At 40.9% G+C, this 27,596-nt stretch overlaps 1 protein-coding gene across 4 annotated transcripts in view; it reads left to right on the top strand.

The window, feature by feature from the left end:
• CDK14 (cyclin dependent kinase 14) overlaps positions 1–27,596 on the top strand; it is a 677,451-nt gene that overhangs the window by 282,253 nt on the left and 367,602 nt on the right. For all 4 annotated transcript variants that reach the window (XM_015095181.4, XM_042248369.2, XM_027968434.3 and 1 more), the window contains one exon: positions 5,597–5,691. In XM_015095181.4, coding sequence (XP_014950667.1) covers positions 5,597–5,691 — 95 coding nt within the window. The remainder of the gene's footprint in view (positions 1–5,596; positions 5,692–27,596) is intronic.

Raw genomic sequence — 27,596 nt, forward strand, 5'->3', positions numbered from 1 at the left:
GAATCACTTTGCCGGACACTTGAAGCTAACACAGTATTGTAAATTAGCTATACTTCAATTTAGAAATAAAGTAGCTAAGGGAAGGAAGTACGCTATTTCTAGAATAAGGTGAATATCAACAGCTTTAGGTCTGTCTGGGGTTCCCTGGTGGCGCAGATGGAAAAGAACCTGCCTGTAATGCAGGAGACCTGAGTTCTATCCCAGGGTCAGGAAGATACCCTGGGGAAGGGAAAGGCTACCCACTCTAGTATTCTTGCCTGGAAAATCCCATGGACAGAGGAGCCTGGAGGGCTTCAGTCCATGGGGTTGCAAAGAGTCAGACACGACTGAGTGACTAACACACACAGAGCTGTCTACCTGTGAGCTTGAGGAAAAAGTTTATGTCCACTGTGGTTGTGGTGTGAGATATGGCTGCTTTCTTGGGTAATAATAGGCAATAATCTTTGTTTTCTGGAAAAATCAGGTAGCAGCACCTCCAGCCCACACCGCTAGGGTTGACACAGAAAGGGGACATGTAAAATGATGAGGAGAGAATGTGAACACACTCCTTCCTTCCAGAGGCTAAAGGGGAGTGAGCAAGCTTGGATTGTATTTATTTGTGATATCTCCTTTCCTAGCAATAAGGTGTCAAATAATGACCTAGAAGACTATTTGACTTAGTAAAGAAAGGTTCTATTTGTCATTTCTTTGTTAACATTGCTTTTAAAATGACCCCTTCCGTGAAAAAAATGAACATGCTCTGAATTTTTTGATAACACATAATTTATTTTAATCATGATAAGGTTGGTGTTTAGGTAAAATGTATCTGTTTCACCTCAGAGTGGAAACCTAGGATGTTTATTCTGAAAGTGGAAGGTCGAGGTTTGTATATGGTGGATGAGTGGGTGTCTGAGCTTGTTCCCGCACTAAGGGGCGGCTCTCTATGTCCTCTCCTGCCAAGACTTTGCAGTTACCTTTATGAGCAACGTGTTTTTCTGCTTTTGTATCGTTTTGACACGGCCCCAAAATGATTGTTAGAAATTTTACCCTCAACCTTAATTACAAGTCCTTTATGTCATGTAGAATCATACCTTTCCAAGCCTCACTGGTGAAATGAATTCAAAATTTTTGCCATATGTTTGCTTAAAACTTGCAGGAAACCAAGTGTGCTGGGATTGTTAAAGCCAGTGTTACAGGATTTGTTCTGTATGTAAACGATGAGAAAATAACATGTGGTATGTTTGAGATATTGTTCGGATTACAGGGAGTATTATTTTGACAGTGTTTGTCTTGCAAAGGGAGATATGGCGGCTCTGGGGCTTGTGGTGTTAATCACGCGCCCGCTTGGCAGCCAGGAGGCCTCCTCGCCTTGGCAACAGCAGGAGAGACAGTATCTGGCACCTGGCTTGGAGCAGAGACTGTCGGTTGGCAGCTTTCAAGTCAGTCAGGTCTGTCGCCCACCCTCATGTTGGTGGATATTAGGGACGGTTTTGTGCCCTTCGATGCCGTTTTTCTGCCATCAGTTTTGAAATTAATGGCTTATCCTTTTCCAAATACGAGTTCATTATGTTAATCTCAAAAGAAAAAGGGCTTGCTTTCAAACAGTTCTTGGTCATTATTTAACAGATAGTGTGTTTTTTAAAGCGTATGTAAATAAAGTTAGAAGTCTAAAATCTATAATAATTGAGAGTTAATACACTGAAATGTGGAGGCTTTGAGTGTTTCTGTAGAAATGGTAAAAAATATATATATCATGTTTTTAAAAAAATGAAATGACAGGGACTTCCCTTGTTTTTCAGTGGTTAAGACTCTGTTTCTAATGCAGGGGTCATGGGTTCAATCCCAGGTTGGGGAACTAAGATCCTACATGCCACGGGGCGCAGCCAAAAAAAGAGAAAAAGGACATGGCCTTTTTTTGTACAATATCGGTCACAATTAAGAAAAGATGTTTTTTCACAGGATGAATGATGGCAGAGATTTGATTTTACTGAAATTGTAGGAAAAACGCAATGGGAAATGATGGGCATGAAGTCGTTTCTTTGAGAAATGGGAAACAATAGAGGTCTAAACAGTCAGAGAAGCAGGGCAATAGTGGGAGAAAAGTAATAATCATAACAATAAAAACAACAACAAAATTGCTAGGCAAAGGGTTCTTAGAGCGGGGATCATCCATGGATTGTAAGCTTCAGTACCTTTTTGGAGGTCTTGCTGATAAGGATGGATCAGCGCTTGACAAACTGAGGGGATAACTTGAAAAATAAAATTGGACAAAATTACAAATGATATTTATCTTTCCAAAACTTGCCTAAATCCTTTCATAAGCGTGATACCCATTAGGTCCTTAATTCATTTCACCTGTGCATATTCCCAAACCGTGTAGGTGTGAAGTACTGTGCCTGGCCATCATTTCCAAACACAGGGTTGCGGTTTGAAATCTTGATCTCTGTCTGTCTTAGAGTCTGTCCTAGAAGACTAATATGGGATCAAATGTCATTTTTAAAATGAGCACATGTGAAGCTGGTCCCCAGATTAATGAGGAATGTGTCGAAAATAGCCATGTAATATGCTTCAGTTGTTCGAGGCTGATGGTTGAATAATTAAAAGAAAGAAGACTGTAAATGATTGGAACTAACAATACTAAACTCTGTTATACATCTTTGGGGTGCTGATTTCTTCAAAGTTTGTGTGCTGTACTGTCGCTATTGTTATTTTTGGTAAGTATTTTGTCATGAGTGCTAATTTTACAAAGCTCTGATAAATCTGTAAATATTTCATGTATGTATTCTATTTATTTAATTTGGGGTGCCCTGGGTCTTTGCTACCATGCCCGGGCTCTCTCCCATTGCAGTGAGTGGGATCTGTTCTCCAGCTGCCGTGAGTGGGGTCTGCTCTCCAGCTGCAGTGAGTGGGGTTTCCTCTCCAGCTGCAGTGAGTGGGGTCTCCTCTCCAGCTGCCGTGAGTGGGGTCTCTCTCCAGCTGCAGTGAGTGGGGTCTCCTCTCCAGCTGCCGTGAGTGGGGTCTCCTCTCCAGCTGCAGTGAGTGGGGTCTGCTCTCCAGCTGCAGTGAGTGGGGTCTCTCTCCAGCTGCAGTGAGTGGGGTCTCCTCTCCAGCTGCAGTGAGTGGGGTCTGCTCTCAGCTGCAGTGAGTGGGGTCTGCTCTCAGCTGCAGTGAGTGGGGTCTGCTCTCCAGCTGCAGTGAGTGGGGTCTCCTATCCAGCTGCAGTGAGTGGGGTCTGCTCTCAGCTGCAGTGAGTGGGGTCTGCTCTCCAGCTGCCGTGAGTGGGGTCTGCTCTCCAGCTGCCGTGAGTGGGGTCTGCTCTCCAGCTGCCGTGAGTGGGGTCTCTCTCCAGCTGCAGTGAGTGGGGTCTCCTCTCCAGCTGCAGTGAGTGGGGTCTGCTCTCCAGCTGCCGTGAGTGGGGTCTCCTCTCCAGCTGCAGTGAGTGGGGTCTCCTCTCCAGCTGCCGTGAGTGGGGTCTGCTCTCCAGCTGCAGTGAGTTGGGTCTGCTCTCTAGCTGCCGTGAGTGGGGTCTCTCTCCAGCTGCAGTGAGTGGGGTCTCCTCTCCAGCTGCAGTGAGTGGGGTCTCTCTCCAGCTGCCGTGAGTGGGGTCTCCTCTCCAGCTGCAGTGAGTGGGGTCTGCTCTCCAGCTGCAGTGAGTGGGGTCTGCTCTCTAGCTGCCGTGAGTGGGGTCTCTCTCCAGCTGCAGTGAGTGGGGTCTGCTCTCAGCTGCAGTGAGTGGGGTCTCCTCTCCAGCTGCAGTGAGTGGGGTCTGCTCTCTAGCTGCCGTGAGTGGGGTCTCTCTCCAGCTGCAGTGAGTGGGGTCTGCTCTCTAGCTGCCGTGAGTGGGGTCTCTCTCCAGCTGCAGTGAGTGGGGTCTGCTCTCAGCTGCAGTGAGTGGGGTCTCTGTTCAGCTGCTGTGCACGGGCTCCCCACTGTGGTAGCGCCAGTGGTTGTGGCGCTGAGCCTAGTTTCTCTGCTGCATATGAAACCTTCCCGGATCAGGGACTGAACTTGTGTCCCCTGATTGGCAGGTGGATTCTTTACCACTGAACTACCAGAGAAGTCCGAAGTATTTTTGCTTTTTTGTAGGACTTCCCTGGGAGAGCTTAGACTTCCCTGGCCTTGGGCAGCGCATGAAGCTGCCGATTCGGTTTCAGAGAAAACATACTTCTTCGTGGTCTTCTGGTGTTGGAACCAGCCACACCAGAGAATTCTCAGTCTGAATGGCCTTCTTTGGCCCAATTAGGTATTTATTGAAGTATATCTTGGGATTAAAGATATATTATAGTTCTGAAGTAGGTTTGCCTGGTGAAGACAGTGGAAATTCAAGGCAATAATAAGCTTGCATTCATGGGGGTCATACGAGAATGTACCAGTCTCCACATTCTCTCTCTCTCTTCACAGGGGACTGTCCTGAACAGCCTTTTTTGCATGATGACTCCGTATCTAAAATATCATTTTATTTGAGTGAAATATTAGATAACCTAGATTTGTTGTTTCTTTTAGTATGTTAAAACATAGGTATATCTTTTTATTTTTTAAAATAGACTTTATTTTTCTAGAGCAGCTCTAAAGTCAAAGCAGAATTGAGTGGAAAGTGCAGAGGATTTTCATGTCCTTTCTTCCCTGCCTCCCACCCCAACCCTCCCTACTGTTGGCATCTCTCACCAGAGTGGTACATTTGTTACGATAGATGAACCTACCTTGACACCTGATAATCACCTGAAGTCCAGAGTGTACACTAGTGTTCACATTTGGTGTTATAAATCCCCTTTTAAAGAGGGGGGCTTGCAGCATTATTGAGTATCAAGGGTTTGAGGTTTGTCCAGGGCCATCAGTATCAGTAACTAGGTTCTCAATAAATGCTTGATGAATATATCAGCAATTACAAGTTCCTGATAGAACACATGTAAAACATGTGTTTTGTGTTTCTTTTTTCTCTTTAGGGTATATACCAAAAACCAAAATTGAAGACACAATGTTACTAAAATGATTAACAATGATAGAAAAAGATGGTCTTTGAATGTTCTACCTGACTGGTCATTGGTATAGGCCAAAAGAAAAAAAATGTATATATAAAAGATGCACCATATGAACACTAATCAAAGTCAAGCTGAAGTGGCAATATTAATATCAGACAAAATACTTCAGAGTGAAAAAAATTACCAGGGACAAAGAGATGCTTTATGTATTGATAAAAGGGCCTGATTCACAGGATGCAACAATCTTAAATGTTACATGTGGCAAACTACAGCTTCAAAGCACACAAAGCCCAAACTAGGAGAATTCAAGTAAGAAATTGACAGATCCCCAATTACAGTTGAGGATGTCACCATCCCTCACTTAGTCATTGAAAGAACCACTCTCCAGAGAACTAGCAAATATATTGAAGAATTCAATGACAACATCAACCAATAGGCTGTAGTTGACACTTACAGAAACCTCCACTCAACATCAGCAGAATATATATTTCATACATATGGAGATAAGCCATATCTATATTGGCATAGAAAGTGGGAGAATAGGTATATTTCATCCGATGATGTAGCAGTACAATAAAAGAAGCTTATCAGTAGGTTGTTACCCGTAATAACGTATCTTTGTTCACTGTATCTTCCAGCCTCTCTGTTGAAAGGACTGAAACACGCTAATATCGTGCTACTTCACGACATCATCCACACCAAGGAGACACTGACTCTTGTGTTTGAATACGTGGTGAGTAAGATGAGAACTCAGCTTTTATAATTAGGAACAAAATTCTTATAGTATTATGATAGAGTTTTGTCTTTAGGGAGCTATACTGAAGTAGTTCATCTGAGTACATGAGACTTAGTTTGCATAATTTTGGATGGTTTGTGTTTTAAAGAAAAATCCAGAAAAAATGTTCAGTTGAAGTTTCATTAGCTATATGATCTGTTATAACCTGTTTGTTACTAGTACGCTTTCTAAATTTCAGGTTTATCAAGTAATAGAAAACGATATGATGGTGATCACTCCATCAAAGGAAGTTCACAGACAACAAAAATGTTTTCTCCTTTGGATTTATAACTTGGTTTCAGAAAAGCATCCTTATTCGGGTGATTTTTGTAGAGAAAAGGCTGATACTTATAATTTAGACTTCACAGTTCTTCCCCTTGGTTAGTATTTCAGCTATTAATTAAAACTTCCAATTTGCATAGCACACAGTGTAATGATCTTATTGTGTTGAGACTTGGGCTTGAACTCATAATTAATCTTTCTCCGTTTCTCTTAGAAAAACATATGGTATTTGTGTAGCACCATTTCAGCATTTAACTGTGGAATCATGAAATGTAACCATGATAATTAACATCCCAATTTTCACAGATGGATCTGAGAACATGTAATTTACAAGGTACAAATGACATTGGTGGAGACTTTTATTAAGAAGAGTAGCTATTGGTATTGTGACTATATTAAGATCCCATTTTGTAATTACCACACTACTTTTTTAAAAAAATTGAAATAGTGTCCATTTTTCCTTAAAAATATATAATAGAATGAATATTTACAACATTTTATCTTGCTAATGTCTGCCTAAGTCTATTTGTCATTTGAAAATTGTTGTCCTATGAAAAAGCCATTCATCTTGTCTATTTACATATAAATGATGGATACATTTGAATAATATGGTAATGTGGCTACAAGGACAGCTAGAACTGAGCAGTTGCATATATTACATACTACCAAGAAGGGATGCAGATTCAAACATCAATGCAAATATAATTTCTTTTGTTTAATTGATAATTTGGGGGTCAATAATGTATTCAGCTGATTTAAAATTGGAATTTTTGTTCCATATTTTCTAGTATGTCTAGTTGCAGTATTTCAGATAAATCCAAATTTTTTTCTTAGTATACTTCAGTAACCTATAAAAGAGGTTTCAAAAATATTCTTGCTCCATCCCCCCAAATTGGATGATTTAATTGAGAAGAAGAAAAATTTAGTTTGGTCCCTAAAATCAGTAATGTTGATAGAGTAATGAACAAAAATAATGTGACATTGGGTCTTTCAAATCTTAAAAGAAAATGAAATATATGTGTGAGGCTAAAAATATGCCCGTTGAAGCACACTGCCATGTGACGCTTTTATGTTCTGTGGAATTGCCATATAAAAGGAAGGGAATGCACCGTCCTGCGGTATTTGTCAACTGCTTGCGGCTGCTAAACTCGTTCTTCTTTGTGTGCGTGAACTTTCCCTTGGCCCCAGTTCTTGTGGAAACATGCCAGCTCCTCTTCAATAAGCCACATAATAGCATGCACATATGCAGCACTCCGTGGGCATTTCATGCCTTTGAGAAATGGAATATTGCCTGCTACCTGGCAGCCGTCAGACTGCAGCCATGCCCTACAGTGAGCCCTCAGGAGGCTCAGGATGTGAAAAACACAGGAAACTTGCATGATCTCAGTGAGCTCTGACACTTACATCATGCCATGCTGGTGGCTCAGTGGTAAAGAATCCACCTGCAGTGCAGGAGACTTGGGTTCAATTCCTGGGTCTGGAAGATCCCTTGGAGGAAGAAAAGGCAACCCACTCCCATGTTCTTGCCTGGAAAATTCCACGGGCAGAGAAGCTTAGTGGACTGCAGTCCATGGGATCACAAAGATTCCGACAGGACTCGGCGACTGCACATTATAATACATACATAGAAAAGCACTGAATTCCTTAACTTGAGATGTCTGGTTTTCTTTAATTAACAATGACCTTTTGATGTGCAGACTACCTGGCCCGTGTTGCAAAATTTCTGTGTAACCTGGCTCCTCCCCTCGCCTCCTTGAGGCAGTTCTCAGGTTCTCTTGAGATGCTATCACCCAGGCTTGAAATCCTAAAATTTCCTGCCAAATGAAACATAACTCTCAACCTTTAGGTTGTGACTATGTCTCAGGTTGACACCTAACCTCCCTGGGGCAGCGAGGATGTAGATTTCCCTGTTGTCTTTCAGAGAATGGGCACACTCGTGTCATTCATTTCTTATGACTGCCCTCCTTGCCTCATCTCTACTTCTCTGTTCCACCTTTCTTTCTGTATATTCCCAGGGCTCTCTGCCTTTCTCTTCATTGCCTTCCTTTGCTTGTTATCTTCTGTTCACTTCATCTCCTACCCTTTTGCCTCTCTGATGAAGTTAGTACTTCTTGTTGCCTCAACTGTAGTTTGTTTGGCTTTTGTTTGTTCTAAGTAAAATGTTCCACTGAATGTCTGAAATCAGAGTTGGGGAGGCTGGGACAATGGGTTGGGGAGGGGAAGAGCTCTGTGCTATAGAAACTGCTTAGAAGAGCTTTCCAAGTTAGAGTCGGGAAGATGTAGACTCCTTAACCTGAGACAGTATTAGCCTGACTCGGTGATAGTTGCCTAATATAGAAATAGCTTCCTGAGTATTTCCTAAAGCTTTTGTTTTCTTACACTGTTTTTTCATTGCTTGCTTTTTTTTTTTTTAACATATGCCAATGGAAAATTAAGATTCTTACATACTTTAATGAATTAATTGGGGCTTCTCTCAGAGCTCAGTTGGTAGAGTCTGCTTGCAATGCAGAAGACCCCAGTTTGATTCCTGGAAGATCCACTGGAGAAGGGGTAGGCTACTCAATTCAGCATTCTTGGGCTTCCGTTGTGGCTCAGCCTGCAATACTTTTTTATATGCCAATGGAAAATTAAGATTCTTACACACTTTAATTGAATTAATTTAACCAGATTGCTTTCCTCGCAGTACCTGGCAGGAATAAAATTTCTTCCCTTGCATGTTTCACAGCAGTGGAAGGGTGATAGAAATTTCAAAGCATGATGTGCCACAGGAATTAGAGCGGATCTAGTAGAGGGAGGCAGAGTAGGAAACAGGAGGGCACTGCAGATTTGAGATGATGAGTGAAGGGTCAGAAAAGGAGGTGAGATAATGTTTAAGACACATGTGACCACAGTACTGAAAACCAGCAATGAAAACGTACTGAGCTTTATGCTGGGCACTGCGCTGGGGGGTTTGCATTCATTTTCACTTTTGATGTTCTCAGTAGTCTTATGGATCTGTGACTGTTACCACTTTACAAAGAAGAAACCTAAGGATTGGGAAGATGAAATGCTTTTTAGGATTTTGCAGCAAGAAAGATAGACTCAGATCCATCTCACTTTGAACCCTAGTGGCAATGCTGGATCTCCTGTTTATGTTCCACTTTACGTAGGGTGAGCCATTGGTCAGAAGGAAGAAAGGAAACTTTCTTTTTTCTTTCCACATCTCTTTTTTTCTGCACTTAAGATATAGCTGTACTTAAATCCCAAATATGGTTCAAGTGCTTTATAGTTTAAATAAGTGTTGTAGACTCGCTGAAAACCCAACCCATTTAAAATTTTAATTATGAAATGTGACATGTACATGCCTGATGTGTTTCACTGGGATCTACCAAATACATACACACAGCCGTGTTATTTAGCAAGACCTAAGTCAATATCAGGCTTCCCTTGTGTCTCAGCTGGTAAAGAATCTGCCTGCAATGTGGGGAGACCTGGGTTCGATCCCTGGGTTGGGAAGGTCCCTTAGAGAAGGGAAAGGCTAACCACTCCAGTTTTCTGGCCTGGAGAGTTCCAGAACTTTTAGTCCAGCGGGTCACAAAGAGTTGGACACAACTGAGTGGCTTTCACTTTCACTTTTCCCTGATATCTCAGTTGGTAAAGAATCCGCCTGCAATGCAGGAGACCCCAGTTTGATTCCTTGTTGGGAAGATCCCCTGGAGAAGGGATAGGCTACCCACTCCAGTATTCTTGGGCTTCCCGTGTGGCTCAGCTGGTGAAGAATCCACCTGCAATGTGGGAGACCTGGCTTCAGTCCCTGGATTGGGAAGATCCCCTGGAGAAGGGAAAGGCTACCCACTCCAGTATTCTGGCCTGGAGAGGTCCATGAAGTAGCGAAGAGTCAGACACGACTGAATGACTTTCACTTTCAAAATCAATATCAAACATTTTAATCGGCAGTTTCCCAAACTTAATGATGATATAGCCACATTTAAAAATTGTTAACATCAAAATTATTTTCTAAAAGATGTTGATTTTGTAGTTCCATGTAATTAACAGTATCTTTTTTGAGGGAGTGGACCAAGTATATTAAACAGTGTAAGAAAAATCCATGCCTCATACCATTAAAACCTAGATGTACAGGGAAAGTAACATAATTTAAAATTCATTAGTTATTATTGGATCTTTCCTTTGGCCTTTATTAACTAAGTTATCAAGGGTTTTTTGGAGGTATCTATGGAATTTGTTCCACAGTGTAAAAGATTCTTATTTATGGTAGTGTACACACCGTATATAGTTCTGTTTTTGTGCTTTATAAAAGAGCTCTAAGCCTGGCTGCCTTATATTAAAAGTCCCAAGAATGACATTTTAGGTTACAATAAAGTCTGCTGAAGGCCAGAATAATTAAATAAGTGATGAAAAGTTAGAGATGTGAAAGAATATTTGAGGAAATGACTTTGGAGGTCACTCTTAACGTGATTCTGGGACTTCCCTGGTGGTACAGTGGTTACCACTCTGCCTTCCAATGCAGGGGGTGTGAGTTTGATTCCTGGGAGGGGAGCTGAGGTCCCACATGCCTTGTGCCCCAAAAACCACAGCACAAACTAAGAAGCAGTATTGTAACAAATTTAATAAAGGTAATCACTGCAGATGGTGACTGCAGCCATAAAATTAAAAGATGATTAGTCCTTGGAAGGAAAGTTATGACCAACCTAGACAGCATATTATAAAGCAGAGACATCACTTTGCCAACAAAGGTCCATCTAGTCAAAGCTATGGTTTTTCCAGTAGTCATGTATGGATGTGAGAGTTGGACTATAAAGAAAGCTGAGCGCTGAAGAATTGATGGTTTTGAACTGTGGTATTGGAGAAGACTCTTGAGAGTCCCTTGGACAGCAAGGAGATCCAACCAGTCCATCCTAAAGATCAGTCCTGGGTGTTCATTGGAAGGACTGATGCTGAAGCTGAAACTTCAGTACTTTGGCCACCTGATGTGAAGAACTGACTCATTTGAAAAGACCCTGATGCTGGGAAAGATTGAGGGCAGGAGGAGAAGGGGACGACAGAGGATGAGATGCTTGGATGGCATCACCGACTCAATGGACATGGGTTTGAGTAAACCCTGGGAGTTGGCGATGGTATCACTGACTCCATGGACGTGAGTTTGAGTAAGCTCCGGGAGATGGTGAAGGACAGGGAAGCCTGGTGTGCTGTAGTCCATGGGCTCACAAAGAGTCCGACACGACTGAGTGACTGAACTGAACTGAACTAGGAAACAAGATCATTAAAAAAAAAAAAAAGTGATTCAGTGGATAAGAGGAGATTGCTAGTGTAGGCTATCTCAGAGTATTGGGTAGAACTCCTAAAACATCTGAAAGTTACTTTCTTACACACTTTCAAAATGTTTAGATACAGGGATCTGCAGGCTGCAAGGCTGACATCCACCTGGACGTGTGCCACCCACGCTGCTCATGGCTCTTGTTGTAGCCTGTGGGTCCCCTGGTTGGTCCTTCCTTCTTCCAGTTGTTAACCAAGCAGTGACTCTTATTAGCTTGGAAAGGTATGTGGTTTCACAATGGTCTGAAATATTATTATAGCCATGTTCTTTCTCTGCATAGGTTTGAAACATGGAAGAGAAATATAGAAAATGTGCAAGTGCTAATAAATATTTTTCCTACTTAAACAGGAAGTTAAGCAATGTGGTTTTTATTTTTTCTGCCAAAGACAAGTAAGTGCCACGTTGCCCTACTTAACACCATGCTAAAAAATCTAAAACAGACTCTGTAAGTGGAAATAATATCAATAAATTAGTAAATATGATTATGTAAACAAATATTACCATTAGTTAAAGTGTACAACCGTTCTGTTCTATTTTAAATTGCGTGAGAGCAAAGTATGTGTGTCAGCATTTTTCATTACCTATTTAATAATTATGTACAAGAAGAAAACCAGCAGGCTTATAACTAATCATAATTAGTCTTTGGAGCAATCATTTTATTTCTTCTACTGTGAAAAATTCCAAATTAATATGCACTATTATGTAAAAGAAAAATCTGTGTTCCACATTAAAAAAAAAAACTGTCACCAAAAGTCATATAAAGTGATTTATGAGTCACCAAAAAAATCACATTTTTTTCCCTTTTTTTTCACATAAGATTTTTTTCTAGTGTTTTACATTATTAAAAGCTCTCTCTCATCAATGTTATTCCATTAGATTCCATCTTTCAATTGCTCATGCTCAGACTTGTCTGACACTTTACACCCCTCTGGACAGGAATTTCCCAAGCAAGAATACTGAAGTGGGTTGCCGTTTTCTTCTCCAGAGGATCTTCCCAACCCAGGAATTGAACATGTGTGCCCTGTGTCTCCTGCATTGCAGGCGGATTCTTTACCACCGAGCCACCGGTGAAGTACCTAAGACCTGTATTTTTCTTCAGTTTTTTTCACTGATAGGGAAAAAGAATACTTAGAGAAATTAAGACTCACTGAATCACTTGGGATAGGCTAATAGGTAAAAGATAAAACTTTAACCCATCTGCAGTGTCTAAAGATCTTTATTACTCCCTTTTACCCTGCAGCCTTCTGATAGTAACCATCTTCCTAGGTTTTTTTTTTTTTTGTATTGGAGTATAGCTGATTAACGATGTTGTGATAGTTTCAGATGGACAGCAAAGGGACTCAGCCATATATTATACATGTATCCATTCTCCCCCAAACTCCTCTCCCATCCAGGGTGCCATGTAATATTGAGCAGAGTTTTCTCTGCTACACAGTAGGACCTTGTTGGTTATCCATTGTAAATGTAGTAGTGTGTACATGTCCGTCCCAAACTCCCTAACTATCCCCTCCCTTCTTCTCCCCACCATTAACCATAAAATTTTTCTGGTTTTTAAGTAAGTTCATTAGTAGGATTTCTTTTTAGATTCCACATATAAGGGATGTCATATGACATTTTTCCTTCTCTGTCTGACTTCACTCTGTGTGATAATCTCTAGGTTCCTCCATGTTGCTGCAAAAGGCATTATTTCATTCTTTTTTGGCTAGTTATACTGATGGTCTGAGGTATGTATTATGTTATGATATGGGACTGGCAGCTGAAAGGTTACGTTCTGTCTTTTCACCCTGCCACACAATTTACCTAATTACTTGTTTTCTATGCTTCATACATTTTGATTTCTAAGAATGCTTTAATTTGCATGATTTTTATACCACATCTGTTCTCAACAGTGAGCTCTCCATCAGTCTTCTGATTTCCAGGCTAAACGATCCCAAGGCAGTTGAGAATTTTCCTGCTTTCCTGTGAGATACAATATATGTCCGCACGTGTGTGCGTGTACACCTTTAGATGGTGGTGGTCAGGGAAGACCTTGCTGAGAAGTCTTTAGGTTCAAGGCGAGGTGTCGAAGGAAGACATGTTCTTGTCAAGAACTTTCCAGATAGAAGGTTCGTGTGAGGAGGAGCAGGGTCCCTGTGGCTGAAATGAAGCGGGCAAGGAGGATGGTACAGTGAGACAAAATGCAAGACACAGTGGGGTCCAGATTGCTTCAGGCCTTTTTTTAAAAAAAACACTTTGCTGAAGTATAGCTGCTTTGCAATGTTGTGTTGGTTTCTACTGTACTGGAAGGGGAATCAGTTATACGCATATCCCCCTTCTGTGGATTTCCTTCCCGTTTAGGTCACCACAGGTCATTGAGTAGTGTTCCCTGGGCTGTACCATAGCTTCTCATTAGCTATCTGTTTTCTTGTAGTGTTTTATTTTGATGAATTTTGCTTTTGCTCAGAATGAGATGGGAAACCACAAAAGGATGCTCAGCAGAGAAACGATCGGCTCTGACATTTTAGTTGAATCTCTCTGGCTGCTTTCTTAAGAATAGATGGGCCAGTTCTGAAACAGGGAAACCAGTTAGAAGGCTGTCACAGTTGTGTGGCATGATGTTGGCAGTGGAGGTGGTGAGAAGTGGATGAATTCTAGACATTTTTCTAAGGTTGATCTGATAGCATTTGGTGTGGGATTTGAGAAATGAAGACAAGGATGATCCTAGTAATTTTGGCTGTTGTTCAGTCACTCAGTCGTGTCCGACTCTTTGCGACCCCATGGACTGAAGCACGCCAGGCTTCCCTGTCCTTCACCATCTCCCAAAGTTTGCTCAAACTCATGTCCATGGAGTTGGTGATGCCATCCAACCGTCTCATCCTCTGTCATCCCCTTCTCCTCCTGCCTTCAATCTTTCCCAGCATCAGGGTCTTTTCTAAGGAGTCAGGTCTTCACATCAGGTGGCCAAAGTACTGGAGCTTCAGTTTCAGCATCCGACCTTCCAATGAATATTCAGGGTTGATTTCCTTTAGAATTAGTGGTTTGATCTCCTTGCTCTCCAAGGGACACTCAAGAGTTTTCTTCAGCACCACAGTTTGAAAGCATCAATTCCTTATCGCTCAACCTTGTTTAAAGCTGAAATGGCTGTAATAGTGGAGCTGCTATAAGAAGACACAAGGTAGACTGCGGGAAGATGCAACTCAGCCTCTGCAGGGTTTAGTGTGAGATGCTTATTATATATGCAAGTGGAGATGTCGCAGGGCTGTTGGGTATACGGGTCTGGAATGTAGGAGAGAGATCACAGGTGGAGATTTGCACGTCATCTGCGTTATGATAGTTAACAAGGGGGTTAGGTGAGATCACCAGATGTGATCATTGTTCCTTGTTGGCTCTAAAGGAGCCTTGCCTTTGGATACTCTCACCTTTGCGTACTCCCTGCCTCTTATGATTAGGCTGGGCTTGTGACTTGCTCTAACCAATAAAGCAACATGCTGGAAGTGACACAATGCCAGTTGTGGTCCTGACAGCTTCTTTGCCCTGTTGAGCACTTGCTCAGCCATGTTAGAATTCCAGTTGTTCTGCTGGGGAGACCATGAGAAGAGGCCCTTGACTCTATGGAGGAGAACTGAGAACTCAGAAGACAGTGTGAAGTTAGACCTGAGACCCCAGCCAAGCCATCGTGCTTCTTGGGTGGGGGTAAAGGGCAAATTCCAGTCTCACGGACATCGTGTGGAGCCAACATGGTTTGTCCCCCGCTCTGCTTTTTCTGAATTTTGACCCAAGAATCGCTAGAAGTAATTTACTGGTGGTTGATGTAAGCCACTAAACTTTGGGTTAGTTTCTTGTCCAGCCGTCAATAATTAAACTCTGTGTGAGCAGATGGACCTAGAATGTAGAAGTGAGGTTCAAGGACTGAGCACCGGGGCACTTCAACTTTCAACATACCATTAAGGCGTCAAAGTGATGAGGAACACCAGCAGCGGGTATTGAAAAGGAATCCCAGGAAGGAAGGGGATTTTTTTGTGAACTCAGATAAAGCTGTTTCAGCTGAAATAGCTAGATTGACTGGGGTTTTGCTAGAGCAGAGACTGCCTCTCCAGTGCCTGGCAGAGTGGCTCATAATATTAGCCAGTGGTTCTTGTATGAATGAGTAAGTGACATTTGAAGCAGGAAGGGCCAATAACTATAAGGGGCCAGAGACTGCACAGGCCCCTTAGAAGTGTCTGGCCTTTCGACTTTTGTCGTGACAGGGAGGTCTTGCCTCCCGTCAGAATTCATGAAGCAGAGCATTTTTCTCAATAGAGTGAATGTTTTCAGATATAGGACTTAGAGTTCCCTGCTCTTCCCAACCTCTCCCTCCAAAAAAAAAAAAAAAAGGAAAAAGAAGAAGAAGAAAACCGACTCATAAACATCCACTTCAGTAAGTTCATTATGTAGTCCCAGATAAATGACGTCTAGAATATGTTAAAAAAAAAATACTATTGCATATAATCTTTGAGAAATCATCAAGAATGGAGATGAGGTTTTTAGAAGGTGGTAGGAAACAAACCTACAAGCTTACTATAGAACATTAGTAAAATGCAAAAATAGATTATTAGACATTCAAGTCTAGTTGTTACCTTTTATAAATAGTAAGGAACATTGTTTCTCCCTGATTTCAGCCAAGATTGGGACAGGGACTCTCATGAGATCCTTATAAACATTCACATTTAAACTCAACTGTTCAAAGATTATTCTTTCAGTTTGTTCTGGTTGAACAACTTTACCTAAAGCCAGTTGATTAATGAATTGACATCAGGATGGAGAAAAGTCTATTGGGGTATGCTGGAGGGTGTTGTCCTTGGCCTTGTCCTATTTGATATTTTTATTAATGACTCAGATGAAGACAGAGATGATGTGCTTGACCTATTGCCTATGTGTTGTCGCTGGGAGCCATAATTAACACTTGGATGATGGGATCAGGGCTCAAAAAAGATCTGATGAAATGATAAGTTGAACCTACAAGGTGAATTGCTGTGGGGATAAGTAAAACAGTGTATTTGATTAAAAAAAAAAAAAAAGGCAGCCCAACCTAATACAGAAAAATAAGGCTAAAAGCAGTGTATGTGAAAAAGTCTAGTAATTTCTTTGGCTCAAAGAACTGAAGCGGACAAGAGAGTGTGCTGAGGAGGGCTTTATGAACAGATACAACATGGACCCAGTAAAGATGCCAGGATTTAGGAGAACTGAAGCCATATTGGGGAGAGCAGAGAAAAGGGAACATAAATATTCCAGATAGCTTAAGAAAGCGAAATGTGAGAGTTCAGGAGATGCTAGTTTGGGCTTAATCCTGGGAAGAATGTTAGATGCTTTGTGTTACAAATTTAAACTCAGTGCCTTGAACACCTTATCACTAAAAGCGTTCAGTAGAGGATAAATGGCTTTACATCAAATATTGTAGGGAGGGTTCCTAACCTGTAGTTTATGCAAGGGACTGAGATATGTGACTTAGATACGTTATTTCATTTAGTTCCGACTGATACCATGAAGTGGGGATCCCTCCATTTTGCAGGTGAGGAAATTCATACTTAGATGTTAAGTCTCAATGCATGCCCTTTACAGTGGCTGCACCGTATCATAACCTGCGTTGAGTGTGAATCTGGGTAACTCCAAGTTTACATAGCAAAGGACTGCCCAAATTTTTTACATTGCTGTTTAATCTCTTTTGGCATATTTTTTGGAAGCAGAAATACAATTTGCTATAAACTTTCAACCAATAATTCAGTTCTTCCCCCTCCAACACATACAGACTGTCTTCTCTATGCCAGGGACTGACCTTAAACTCGAGGGATATAAATATATAGCCCTTACTTTTAAGAAAATTTTCAGCTGGAGAATAGTTGCTTTACAGTGTTGTATTGGTTTCTACCATACAGCAACATCAATCAGCCATAAAATGCATATATCCCCTCCCTCTCCAGCATCCCTCCCACCATCCCTGTTTCTCCCATCTAGGTCATCACAGAGCATTGTACACAGAACATTGTACAGCCCTTGCTGAAGAGGTTGAAATCTGGTGATCTCAGATAATATCTCTGATCTCAGATATCTCCACCTGCCATGTGAGTTCTCAGTCGCTGTTACAGATCTTCACGTGTCAAGGACTAGAACGTATTTATGTTTCAGTGACAACAGTAGGAAGACAATTTGACTCATGGACTTTCCTTTACTGGAAAACTTTCAAGGAAGATTCAGTTTCATATATGGAGAACTAGTTATGCCGGGCAATAGTATGATCTTATATTCTGGAAGGGTGAGTTGCCATGCAGAACCGATTACTGCGAGTGAACAGATGTAAACATTGTGGATGACACTGCGTGCGTACAGCATAAGGACAATCATAAGGAGAAGGTACAGAAATGAAAAGAAACCAAACCAGCTTTCCACCATTGTTCTGTTGGGAATGTTCCGTTTATCTAATTGGTAAGACAAAGTCCATTAGCTTCTTTTCTATCCTTTTCCCTCATGGCTTTTTCTCATCTGATAGGGAGTCATGCTCTCCTTTGTGCTGTGTTGAACTGTTGGTCACTTAGTCCTGTCCGACTCTTTGTGACCCCAGGGAGTGTAGCCTGCCAGGCTCCTCCCTGCATGGGATTCTCCAGGCATGAACACTGGAGCGGGTTGCCATGCCCTTCTCCAGGAGATCTTCCCAACCCAGGGATCGATCCCAGGTCTCCTACAGTGCAGGTGGATTCTTTACCAACTGTGCCACCAGGGAAGCCCATGAATGCTAGAGGGGAGAGACTATCCCTTCTCCAGGGAAACCCCCAACTCAAGAGTCAAACGAGTGTCTGCTGCATTGCCTGTGGATTCTTTGCCAGCTAAGCTACCAGGGAAGCCCTTAGGGTCTCCTTTCAGTTCAGTTCAGTCGCTCAGTCTGTTTGACTCTTTGTGACCCCATGAATCACAGCACGCCAGGCTTCCCTGTCCATCACCAACTCCCGGAGTTCCCTCAGACTCACGTCCATCAAGTCCATGATGCCATCCAGCCATCTCATCCTGGGTTGTCCCCTTCTCCTCCTGCCCCCAATCTCTCCCAGCATCCGAGTCTTTTCCAATGAGTCAACTCTTCGCATGAGGTGGCCAAAGTACTGGAGTTTCAGCTTTAGCATCATTCCTTCCAAAGAAATCCCCAGGCTGATCTCCTTCAGAATGGACTGGTTGGATCTCCTTGCAGTCCAAGGGACTCTCAAGAGTCTTCTCCAACACCACAGTTCAAAAGCATCAATTCTTCGGTGCTTAGCCTTCATGACAGTCCAACTCTCACATCCATACATGACCACAGGAAAAACCATAGCCTTGACTAGACGGACCTTAGTTGGCAAAGTAATGTCTGCTTTTGAATATGCTGTCTAGGTTGGTCATAACTTTTCTTCCAAGGAGTAAGCATCTTTTAATTTCATGGCTGCAAGAAGGGTCTCCTTTAGTCATTTTCAAATGTGTTACTAGTTCCTTATCACATTGGGTGCTGAGATTTTAGTTTATTTTTTCTGTTTACCTCATACCTATCTTTTCTGTGTTCTCGTTTTATTTCATATGGTTGCCATCCATTTATTAGTAGCTCTTGATCATAGTTCAGGATTTTAATCTACAGGATTTAAGATGGAACTGTGTCTGATGTTTACCTATTGTGATAGTAAATACCTGCTTATTTACAAAGATACACAATTTAAGAGTGCCTTCCACTATAGATGGTACTTCCATCCATTTTTAATTGGAGGATAATTGCTTTACAATGTTGTATTGGGTTTCTGCCATACCACACTGTGAATCAGTCATAACTATATATATGTCCCCTCCCTCTTGAGCCTGCCTCGCCCCCACCCCAATCCCACCCCTCTGGGTCATCACAGACCTCCAGGGTGGGCTCCCTGTGTTCTATAGCAGCTTCCCACTAACTGTCTGTTTTACACGATAGTGTATGCACGTCAGTGCTACATTCTCAAGTTCGTCCCCCTAGTTCCCCTGCTGTGCTGACAAATCCATTCTGGACAACTGTGTCTTCATTCCTTCCCTGCAAATAGGTTCTGAATCAGGCAACTTCTGTGAGACTACCCTATGCCTCTGAGGCTTCTTTAAAAATTATTTTTCTCACTGTCATATCAAATTTCATCATTTAAACTACAGACATGTAGTGGGGAAGTTGGTATAATCTCTGACATGTGGAAAGAGTGGACTGGAAAGACAGACTTCACTGGTAGAAGCAAGTCATACAGAAGATAGCAGTAACAAAAAGAGAATTCCTTTAGAAAGGAAAAAACATATTTCACATATTAACTGGTTTTTTCCTCACAGAAATTGTTTTCATGTTTCCTAAGTTAAGGAAGTAATAATCTTGGAAAAAACCATGCACACAGGTAGAGGCAGGAGAGAGACGCATTGATAAGTCTGACAATAATGATCAGCTTGGGTGACGAAACTGGACAAATGTTCCAGCTAAAGTACTAAAATTGCCGTCTGAGATGAAAGTACTCAAGACCAGGATGAAGATGATCAATAATTCCAATTACCTTCACATTGTGTTTGAATAGACCATGAAGTAATTGGAGAAAAAAATCATTAACAAATCCATCTCTAAGTGAAGTGTAAATTCTTATATATCATACAAAAGGGAGTGCCTACAGCTTTTCACCAATTTTGTAAATCAGTAATTTGATAAGTGCGTACCCTTATAATGACCATTATGATGAATGATTTTCTTTCCTGTGATTATTATTTATTACATTTCAGGGTCATTTGTTAGCATCCCTTTAGTTTTGTGCTTTGGTAAAAGGCAGTTAAAGCCACTCCAGAGTCAAGTCATTCCCGTTTGTTTCTGTGATGGTTGTTTTATGCATGTTGTACATCCTACGTGTATAAACAGCCGCTTCATTCTCTGGCTTGTTACGAGAAATAGCTGTTTTTACTTTCACCTCTGTTACCTGATTCTTTCAAATTTTTCTGTAAATATCTTAATAAGACTTTCTTTTATTGCTACTTCTTAATTTTTCACCTTTTGGCATTATCCATTGATTCCTACAGTGAAAAATGGGAATTTTTAAAATTTAAATAAAAATTTTCCCCACTTGCAAACAAGTGAACCCATCCTATTCTGCCACTGTCCCAAGCTTCCATCCTCTCTATATGGGTGTATTATAATTTTGATTAGATCACAAATTCAATATTTACATATTATGTCAATATAAATATTGTTTATAGCTGAGGCATGTAGTACACTATGTTTATACTACTATACTATGGTTACTTTTTTATAGTATGTTATGTAAAAGTCACTCAGTCATGTCCAATTCTTTGTGACCCCATCGACTCTACAGTCCATGGAATATAATCCATGGAATTCTCCAGGCCAGAATACTAGAGTGGGTAGCTGTTCCCTTCTCCGAGGGATCTTCCCAAGCCAGGGATTGAACCCAAGTTTCCCACATTGCAGGCAGATTCTTTACCAGCTGAGCCACCAGGGAAGCCCAAGAATACTGGAGTGGGTATCCTCTCCCTTCTCCAGGGGGTCTTCCCAACCTAGGAATCGAACCAGCGTTTCCTGCCTTGCAGGTGGATTCTTTACCAGTTTGGTTTCGCTGAAATTAATAATTTCCCATTTTTCATTTCTACTGTTAATTAAAGACCTTCCCCAATCTCTGCTTGCTGTATCTCGTCACTAGTTTCCTGGGGTGCCCTTCCTATCACTACTAGGTTGGAGCTCTTTTTCTTCCATCCCATGTTTTTTTTGGGAGTGGACACAATTTCTGATAGCTTCCTGGGAAAGAGTGTGGGGGAGATTTTTTTTTTTTTTTTGAGACATTGCATTTCCAAAAATATCTTTATTCTGCACTTACATTTGATTGGCATTTTGGCTAAATACAGGTTTCTTGGTTAGAAATAATTGCCGTAGAATTTCAATGAAATTGCTCCATTATTGTCTAGTTTCCATTGTTTCTGTTAAAACACTTCTCTTTATTTCCAGTGTTCTGAAATTTCATGCTGAATCAAAAAGTTGGTCAAGATACAGCTTTATTTTCTTTGGGTGCACCTTTTCATTCTGGAAACTCATGTATGTCTTTCCTTTTTTTAAAATACAATTTTATTGAGATACAATTCACATAACAAAATTTACTGTTTTAAATAAGTGTAAAATTCAGTGGTTTTTAGTATATGCTCAGAGTTTGGGAACCATCACAGCTAAATTTTAGAAAATTTATCACCCCGAACAGAAGTCCCATACCCATTAGCAGTCACTCTGAAACCTCCACCTTTCTAACTGCTAGCAACCAGTAATCTACTTTATATCTTTATAAGGAATTGCCTGGACATTATATATAAATGGAATAATTAAGATGTGACTTTTTGTACAGGCTTCTTTCGCTTAATATCATGTTCTTGGAGTTCATTCATGGGGTAGCCTGTATTAGTACTTCATTCTTTTTTATGGCTGAATAATAGTCCATAGTGTCAGACTTTATTTTGGGGGGGGCTCCAAAATCACTGCAGATGGTGACTGCAACCATGAAATTAAAAGACGCTTACTCCTTGGAAGAAAAGTTATGACCAACCTAGATAGCATATTCAAAAGCAGAGACATTACTTTGCTGACTAAGGTCCATCTAGTCAAGGCTATGGTTTTTCCTGTGGTCATGTATGGATGTGAGAGTTGGACTGTGAAGAAGGCTGAGCGCTGAAGAATTGATGCTTTTGAACTGTGGTGTTGGAGAAGACTCTTGAGTGTCCCTTGGACTGCAAGGAGATCCAACCAGTCCATTCTGAAGGAGATCAGCCCTGGGATTTTTTTTGGAAGGAATGATGCTAAAGCTGAAACTCCAGTACTTTGGCCACCTCATGCGAAAAGTTGATTCATTGGAAAAGACTCTGATGCTGGGAGGGATTGGGGGCAGGAGGAGAAGGGGACAACTGAGGATGAGATGGCTGGATAGCATCACGGACTTGATGGACGTGACTCTGAGTGAACTCTTGGAGTTGGTGATGGACAGGGAGGCCTGGCGTGCTGCAATTCATGGGGTCGCAAACAGTCAGACACGACTGAGCGACTGAACTGAATAGTCTATAGTATGGCTTGATGACAAATGATAATTATATAATCATAGGTCAGACATATAAAAACGGTGTTAGGCAGTCATTGAGAATCTGGTTTGAGACACTGAGGCTTTGAATTTTCTCTGAACTCAAGTCAAACTCTATGACCCCACCACCTGTCTTTAGAACATCATCTCTTAGCTGCAACTTTGTAGGTTCAAAGTCCCCCCTTGTAACTACACAGCCATTTCAGACCCCAATCCATCCTTGCTTAACATGCATCCTTACTTCTTGCCAGTTCAAATTATAATTCTTGACAAACAATTTGTCATTAACTGTGGCCTTGCAATTTCTGCCTTTCTAAGTTTCTTCCATTTTGTGCTGTGACAGAGCACAATTCAAGGACTTCTTGAGCTGTCTTTCTCACATGCAGTCCTAACAAACTCCAAATGAATGGCTCTTTGTTTCAATCATGCCTTCATTTCTGAAATCTTGATTAACAGGTTAATATCAAATTTGTTTATCCGTTCATCAGTGGATGTACATTTGGGTTGCTTTTAACCTTTTGGCTCCTGTGAATAGTAGTGCTGTGAGCATTTGTGTATAAATAAGCACCTGTTTTCAGTTCTTTTGAGTCCATACATAGGAGCAGGAGTGCTGAGTCATCTAACTGTCTTTAAATTTTTAAGGGACCATCTTAAGACTGTGTTCCAAATTGGATGCACCATTTTACCCACAGTGTGGGGGGTTTCCAGTTTATCCACACTCTCTCCGGTGCTTGTTCTCGTCTGTCCTTCCCGTTGCAGGAGATCTGTGCTAGTTTCTCATTGTCATTTTGTTTTGCATTTCCCTGGCGACGAGTGACTAATGAGGTTGAGCTCTTTTAAGGTCCATCTGTTGCAAGAAAGTATTTTAAATTGTTTTGAGCTCCTCACTTTACTTTGTCTTTTTTCTTAGCTCTTTTTTTATGTAAATGTCAGACCTCCTGGATTGCTCTTCCAATTTTCTCGCCTTTTCTCTCCTATTTTCTAATTCTTCTTTCCTTTAGCTCAGCATTAAGGGACTCAACTTTGTGTTTCATCTATTTTATTGAAATTTAAAATTTCAATATTAATTTCTTAGAGACCTTTTTGTTCCCAGAATATTCCAGTTTTTAAGACCCTTTTCTTGTTTCAGGGTTGCAATACCTTTTCAGATGGTGCAGTAACAACTTGATTGGGAGCTCCAAGTGCGTTGGATAGCTGGTTCACCATGAATTTCACTGTAGGAATTGTCTAAGCCATTTTGTTGATACACCTTTGATATCACTGTCTTCCCTGCAGTGCAATAAGAGTTCTGGTGAAGATTCTCCTAAACCCCGCTCATAAGATAAAGTCCTAGCTGACAATCTTCTGAAAGCAAAATAGAGGACGGAAATCCAGTGACTCCTCCTGTTTCAAGATGGTATGCCTGTCCTTAACTGGCTGGGTTTCCCAGTTCACTGTTTTACCATCTCTGGGTTCTGGAGAGGCAATTACCTGTGTAAGCAAAGTGGGATAAAGGTATAACGCTTAAAATCTACTCAAAAGGTTTCCCACTACTCTCGCGTATTTCTGACCTCTATATGTAGATCTCTTGTTCATTTTCACTTCCTGGTGCCAACTCTGAGCCATTTGGTTGTTCTGTCATACAAATAAGGTCGCTTCTAGGCTTTCCCTGCCGCCACTATAATAATCCATTTGTTGTTTGTTTGTGTTTTGCTATGCTGAACTTGCTACCATCTGTTTCAGAGCTCCTAAAATTTTGGTGAGTACCTGTTCAAGAGTACAGAATGGGTATGCGTGTCTAGCTTGCCATATTTACCTTCAAATTACATCCATTCTTCAGTTTAAATATGAACAAATGTTTGAGCTTGTCACTGTGTCAACCACTGTGTAATTAGGAATTTTTTCACATCGCTGATTGTGAAGCATATAAATCTTTGCTACTTATCAATTATCAGAGTTTATCGCATGTGACAAGGCTAGTGGGAGTAAAGATATTGGAATTAACTGTTACTAGATTCCCTGGTGGCTCAGATAGTAAAGAATCTGCCTGCAGTGCAGGAGACCTAGGTTTGATCCCTGGGTTGGGAAGATCCCCTGGAGTAGGAAATGGCAACCTGCTCCAGTATTCTTGCCTGGAGAATTCCATGGACAGAGGAGCCTGGCGGGCCACAGTCCATGGGGTCAAAAAGAGTTGGACATGACTGATTGACTAATACTTTCACTTTCAGATTATTATCCCATCAGTAAAATTTTAGGCACACAATCAGTATCTAGAGCATGAATATGCCTTTATTAGGATGTCTTGTCTCGATGAAAAATAGTTATTATTACTTGGTCCATTAGTCATTTTGCTTGTTTTTTTTTTTTTTTTAATTATAGCTTGTTCTGATGATTGTAGGAAGTTGATAGCCTGTATAAATACACACTCATACATTTGAGAGCATTTTATTTTAAAAGTTAATAAGAACCTTTTTACAATGCAAGTTGTATGTATAAGGAATGAACAATGGTGAAGGCTCCTGATTTTAAAACATAACTAAGAATGTATAGGTTGCTCATTTTGAAGGTTCATTATGCTTTTGATAGGTGAATATTATGAGAATCTTCCTTTTGAGAATATGAACTTTAGTGCTCTAAGTTAACTTCCAGCTTCAAGTGAGTCATTTACTCCTTTTTCCCTGGCAGATACCAGTTCAGCTATAAAATCCCCGACAGATGCTCATGGCTCATTTTGATTTCATAATTCAGAAGCTGAAAAACTAATTTGTCATGGCAGCTAAGTAAAGAATTTTCCATCTTCTGGGTCTTTCCTGTTTTCTTGAATATGTGCTCTTTGTTTTGAAGCCTTGGATCTCAGTTATTAGTTTTCATTTTGGCCATCCTCAGAGACATTTGAAAGACTGAACTGGTCTCTTTTCTCCTCTTTCTCTTTCTCTTCCCTTTCTATTTGGATTAGAAGCAACAGGGAAAGATGATATGTTGAGTATTTTAGCCAGGATTTTAGGAAATGTGTTGAAGAACAGTACCTAATTCTAGCAACAAGATAGAAAATTAGCAATGCTGAGGAGAAAGGGTATGGGGAGGGCTGACCAATAACAGAATATTTATTAGAAATCAAGAAGACAAGAAAGGATTAGTTTTTTTGCTTGGTTTTCTTTAAATCAGATTTCACCAGCATAAAAATACAGTGAACTGAGTGGTGTCTTGTAAAGGGTGAGCAGGGCAACAGGATTGTTCCTGCCTGTCGTTCTGACATCAGTGTGAGATGTACAAGCAGCTCCCCTTCCTGAGCGCACCGGCTTGTTCCTCTTTGTACGTAGTATGTCTCGTAGTACAGTTACAGTAGGAACTCTATAAATCATTGCCCAATTGTTATACTCTTTTTTCCCATAAAATAGGTGCATCAGATGTGATTGTGTGTGTGTGTGTGTGTGTGTGTAACATAAATGTAGTCATTTTTCAAGGATTTCATTAAACACCCTTGTAGAGTATGACAGACAAAGAGATATGGGCTCCATATCCTCTTTAAAGGAGAGCGTGCTGACTAATACAGCAAGCATAGCTATATGTCACCAGAATGCATCCCTCAGCAGCAGCTCAGGGTCTGACCAGGGAGGAGGGGCGTGTCTTGAATGAGGTCGCGCCTTCCCCCAGGCATCCTGTGTCTGGTGACTGTGTGAAGTGGGGCTGGGTAGGCCTGGCCTTTCCTGCCTGACACAGGGCAGATTCTGGCACTCGGTTGGCCAAGGCTTTATTGTATCTCACTTTCACATCCTTTGTCCAACCCTGCTTCCTGTACATTCCTTTCACCTAATGAACATATTTCATTTTTTTTTTTTTTAACCTAACAAGGGTGCTCTAGCCCCGAAGTCCACCTGGAGAGCCAAACCTATGACCTGGTGTCATAAAGATGGATTTTATTCTATATTTTTAACTTTTCATTTTATGTTGGAGTATATCAAACTAACAGTGCTGTGATAGTTTCCGGTGGGCAGGCAAGGGACTCAGCCATGCAGACACACGCGTCCATTCTGCGCCAAACTCCCCTCCCATCCAGCCTGACACATAACATGGAACAGGATTCCCTGTCCTGTACAGTGGGTAAAGATTAATTTCAAAATTTAATGAGAATTTATTATCTTTTAGGGGAATTCCTGTTTAAAGGTGGGGTTCGGATTTACATATCCAAGAATATCAGGACATCTACCCGAAAAATCTAAAGATTTTTCAGAGTTTAGAGGGGAAATAAATAACCTGGGATAGCAGGAATTTCTGGAAAAGTTGACTTTGGATGAGAAATAATTGAGTTCATAAAATTGTACAATCCTTTTGAAATTATTAAATCCTTGACAAAAGTTTCTTTTAAAATTCAGTGCAAATATATGTGTATATATTTATTATTCTTACTATGGTGGTGGGTTAGTCACTCAGTGGTGTCTGATTCTTGCGGCCCCATGGACTGTAGCCTGCCAGACCCCTCTGTCCATGGGATTCTCCAGGCAAGAATACTGTAGTGGATTGCCATTTCCTTCTTCAGGAGATCTTCCCAACCCAGGGATCAAACCCAGGTCTCCTGAACTGCAGGCAGATTCTTTACCAACTGCCAACTGAGCTATGAGGGAAGCCCTATTCTTACTATATTCTTACTATAGTAGCAGTTAAAATGAATATAATTTGCTTAATGTAGATAATTATATTATTATTTTCTAGTATTTGGATTCTGGCTCCTGCAGGAAGATTATACCTCTTTTCTCCATTAAACCAGGGTGTGACCTTGTGACTTGCTTTGACCAATAAATTGTGAGCAAGAGTTATTTGCTGTCACAGTATAACTTAGCCTATCCTGACTGGCATATTCCAGATTACTTAGTATCCAGCCACCCAGGAGAAAGCTAATGCTAATGTGTTTTTTAAAAAGATTTCTTTTATGATTCATACTCACATACAAGTTGCGTGTGTATATACATATATGTACACTATAATTTATGGTACATACACTATTTTTTAATCTTTTTAAAAGCTTACAGAAGTTAATGCTACTGTTGTTCCAGATAACTAAATGTGGTTATGTACCAAAGTTTGTCCACATTTTAAAATTCATACACCCTTTGTGTAAATATAAAATTCCCATGCTTTTCTTTGATACCATTTTAAATTTTGGATGAATTTGAAATTCTTAATAAAACAAATTTAAATAGTGA

This window comes from Ovis aries, chromosome 4, assembly GCF_016772045.2.
Source record: "Ovis aries strain OAR_USU_Benz2616 breed Rambouillet chromosome 4, ARS-UI_Ramb_v3.0, whole genome shotgun sequence".
In the NCBI taxonomy this organism is placed as follows: domain Eukaryota; kingdom Metazoa; phylum Chordata; class Mammalia; order Artiodactyla; family Bovidae; genus Ovis; species Ovis aries.